The sequence below is a fragment of the Sinocyclocheilus rhinocerous genome, unplaced genomic scaffold (genome assembly GCF_001515625.1).
Source record: "Sinocyclocheilus rhinocerous isolate Xijiao unplaced genomic scaffold, SAMN03320098_v1.1 scaffold478, whole genome shotgun sequence".
Classification (NCBI taxonomy): Eukaryota; Metazoa; Chordata; class Actinopteri; order Cypriniformes; family Cyprinidae; genus Sinocyclocheilus; species Sinocyclocheilus rhinocerous.
This window is the reverse complement of record NW_015651483.1, coordinates 2,092,315-2,095,665: the sequence shown is the minus strand read 5'-3', so window position 1 is coordinate 2,095,665 and position 3,351 is coordinate 2,092,315. Positions and strand designations below refer to the sequence as shown.

At 35.0% G+C, this 3,351-nt stretch overlaps 1 protein-coding gene across 1 annotated transcript in view; it reads right to left on the bottom strand.

Annotated features, from left to right (window-relative positions):
• The window catches only part of LOC107712833 (adenylate cyclase type 1-like), a 79,678-nt gene that overhangs the window by 31,245 nt on the left and 45,082 nt on the right, over positions 1-3,351 (bottom strand). The window contains exons 11-12 of the mRNA XM_016518197.1: positions 2,171-2,268; positions 1,919-2,003 (exon numbers count right to left, since the gene is read on the bottom strand). Coding sequence (XP_016373683.1) covers positions 1,919-2,003; positions 2,171-2,268 — 183 coding nt within the window. The remainder of the gene's footprint in view (positions 1-1,918; positions 2,004-2,170; positions 2,269-3,351) is intronic.

Here is a 3,351-nt window from a genome sequence, read left to right as displayed (position 1 = left end):
GAAGCATAAACCATAAGATATGTCCACCCTGTCGTGGAAATATATATTACTGTTAAATACGTTTTCATTGCAAAATAATAAATAATATAATTACATCCTCAATCACATTGATATACCCCCCATTCATTTGAGTTTTTAGCAATATTAACTACAAATGAATGCTATGTCCACCCTGTCATGTTTATGTCCACTCTATCGAATCTAAGTGGCCAACAGGGTGGACATTTTGCAACAACGACAGGGTGGACATTTTGAGCTCAAACTCATACGAAGAAAATTTGTCAATTGAAAAGTCACCAACTTGCTCACCTCAGCTGTTGAAATTCCCGCCACTGAAGAGACAAAAAATCTGTTGTCCTGATGTCACTAAAGGGGATGGCCTTTTCTTAAAGGGGCGGATTCCCCAATACGACAGGGTGGACAACCATTCAAGGGACATGGACAAACTCTTCTTTTTTATTAAATAAAAATATAGTTTTTATTACCAAATGATCAATACACTCAAATTGAGTAATCTCTTATTTACCAAAATATTAATAGGAGCATTTTTATTTTATTTTATGATTTGACAATATTCTACTATCATTCAAATTTAATGAGCAGTGCATGGGACACGCATCCTCTTACACAAAACAAAAAAAAATCTAGAAAATCTATAAAAAGCCAAGTTATGCTTTTGTTATGAATATAAAAACTTAGCCTATTACAACAAACTGTGACTAGTTAAATATTTAGTTTGGTTGTTGAAGAGAATTTGGTATATCTAAACTTACATATTTTTTAAATACTGTATTCTAATCACGTCTGGCATATTTAATGCTGACAGGGTGGACATGTTAAGCTTTGGCAAAGCAAGTAAGCAAAGTCATACAAAGAAAATTTGTCAATTGAAAAGTCACCAACTTGCTCACCTCAGCTGTTGAAATTCCCGCCACTGAAGAGACAAAAAATCTGTTGTCCTGATGTCACTAAAGGGGATGGCCTTTTCTTAAAGGGGCGGATTCCCCAATACGACAGGGTGGACAACCATTCAAGGGACATGGACAAACTCTTCTTTTTTATTAAATAAAAATATAGTTTTTATTACCAAATGATCAATACACTCAAATTGAGTAATCTCTTATTTAACAAAATATTATTAATAGGAGCATTTTTATTTTATTTTATGATTTGACAATATTCTACTATCATTCAAATTTAATGAGCAGTGCATGGGACACGCATCCTCTTACACAAAACTAAAAAAAATCTAGAAAATCTATAAAAAGCCAAGTTATGCTTTTGTTATGGATATAAAAACTTAGCCTAATATAACACACCCTTTCATAGTAATTTTTATGTTAAGTTATCATGGCAAATGAGTTACTTATGTACAGGACACCAAAAGGCACCCTACAGTGATATTGACCCTTATATTAAAAATTGTCCTGGCACTTCTAAGCTCTATCATTGCAGTTGGCGGGTGTTTTTGTTCAACAGTCCAAGAGACGTTAAATAAAGTGTGCGCATCCATAATAAAACGTGACTCACGTGGCTCCGGGGGGTGAATAAAGGCCTCCTGTAGCGAATTTATGCGTTTTTGTAAGAAAAATATCCATATTTCAAACATAATAAACACTTTTCTCTCACTTCCGGTATCTGTTGTATGCGGAAGCCTTTCCGACGGAAGAAGAAAGTCATATACACCTGGGATGCATCGAGGGTGAGTAAATCACAGGCTAATTTTCATTTTTGGGTGAACTAACCCTTTAAGGCCACCTAATATAAAGTGGGAATGAATTATCTTTTTTGAAAATCTAAAAATGCAGAAAGTTTTGAATGAGGGACAGGTTTAGGGGTAGGGGGTAGAAAATACAGTTTGTACAATATAAAAATCATTATGACTATGGAGAGTCCCCAACCTGGAGACCAGTGTTACCTGCACATGAGTGATGTGAAGGTACATCACACTTGCCATGTGGAAACACAAACAGAGAACCAGCAGAATCACAACCAGAAGACCTCTGCAGCAAGGGAAAGAAAAAGAAAAAGAGAGGATGTTATATGCATGTGTGTTGTGTGATGCAGTGACCTGAGCATCTAAAATGTGTGATCAATTTAGTGTGTCTGGCAAATAAAGAAAAGGTGTGTTATGTTGATGTGTCAGGTATTGTGTGTGTGATTTACATACTGAGGAATGATGAGAAAATAGACCACTGCAAAAAATGAGGTGAGGACAAGCGAGATAACCACCGCACTGATGAAGGCATCGTCATACACTTGCTGATACTGTGTGACAGAGAGAGACAGAGACAATTTGATAGGTTGTAGCAATTATGCAATCAGTTTATCTACAGTACATGTGTGTAAAGGTGTTTCTTCAACTACTGTATGGGTGCGTTTGGAAAATAATCTCCTAAAACAGGTCTTCCCTGCACTATCATGCACAAATGTAATTTCCACCATATTTATTCCACAATTTATTTTGTGATGGAAATGACAACAATGGAATGGCTTATTTATTGATTGATTGATTGATTGATTGATTTTATTTTATTAAATGAAAGTGTGACTCTTTTGTCTTGTTGTGGCTAATTTTAAAACTAGCATTTAATCCTAAACACATACACAATTATATACAATTTACAGACAATTACATATTTTCACAAGATTCGATAAAATTACAGCTTGATTGAAAATAAAAACACAAAAATATTATGTTCTGTTCAAATGATATTTATGTTTTTTCTTTGTGTTCTTTACATCTCTTATTACATCTGGGCTATTCACCAACCCTGTTGTCTCCTAGGTAACAAATAACACTTTAACAAACTTCATGAAGTGCAAAACTGTTGGCTGTGATGAAAATGACGCCACAACTGATGGACAGTTTGAGTAAAAATAATAATAGAATTGTTAAATATAGATTCATTCAGTGCCAGGGAGTAACTAGTTACATGTAACTAAATTACATAGTTTAATTACAAAATAAATGTAATTGTAATCAGTTACATTACTTTAATAAAGTAATTGAAATAGTTACGCTACTTATTTGTAATCTGTAACCTATTACATTTCCAAAGTAACTTCCCAACACTGTATTCAGGCGCTGAAAGCTCAATGCAAACGGAGATATCGTCTTTTAAAATTCTGGCAGCTTAATGCCTACAAAAACGGCTCATAGGGACTACATCCAGTTACTTCCCGGGTTCGTTACGTCACGAACCCAGATAAACCCCGCCCTCGAGAACATGTAACAAGGAGGCGAGGCCATGCTGCGCTGCTTTAGAGAAGAGGAAGAGAAAACTAGAGCTGCACGTAAACATCTATTCATATATGAATCGCGATTCTGTCGTCTAACGATTCTAATGA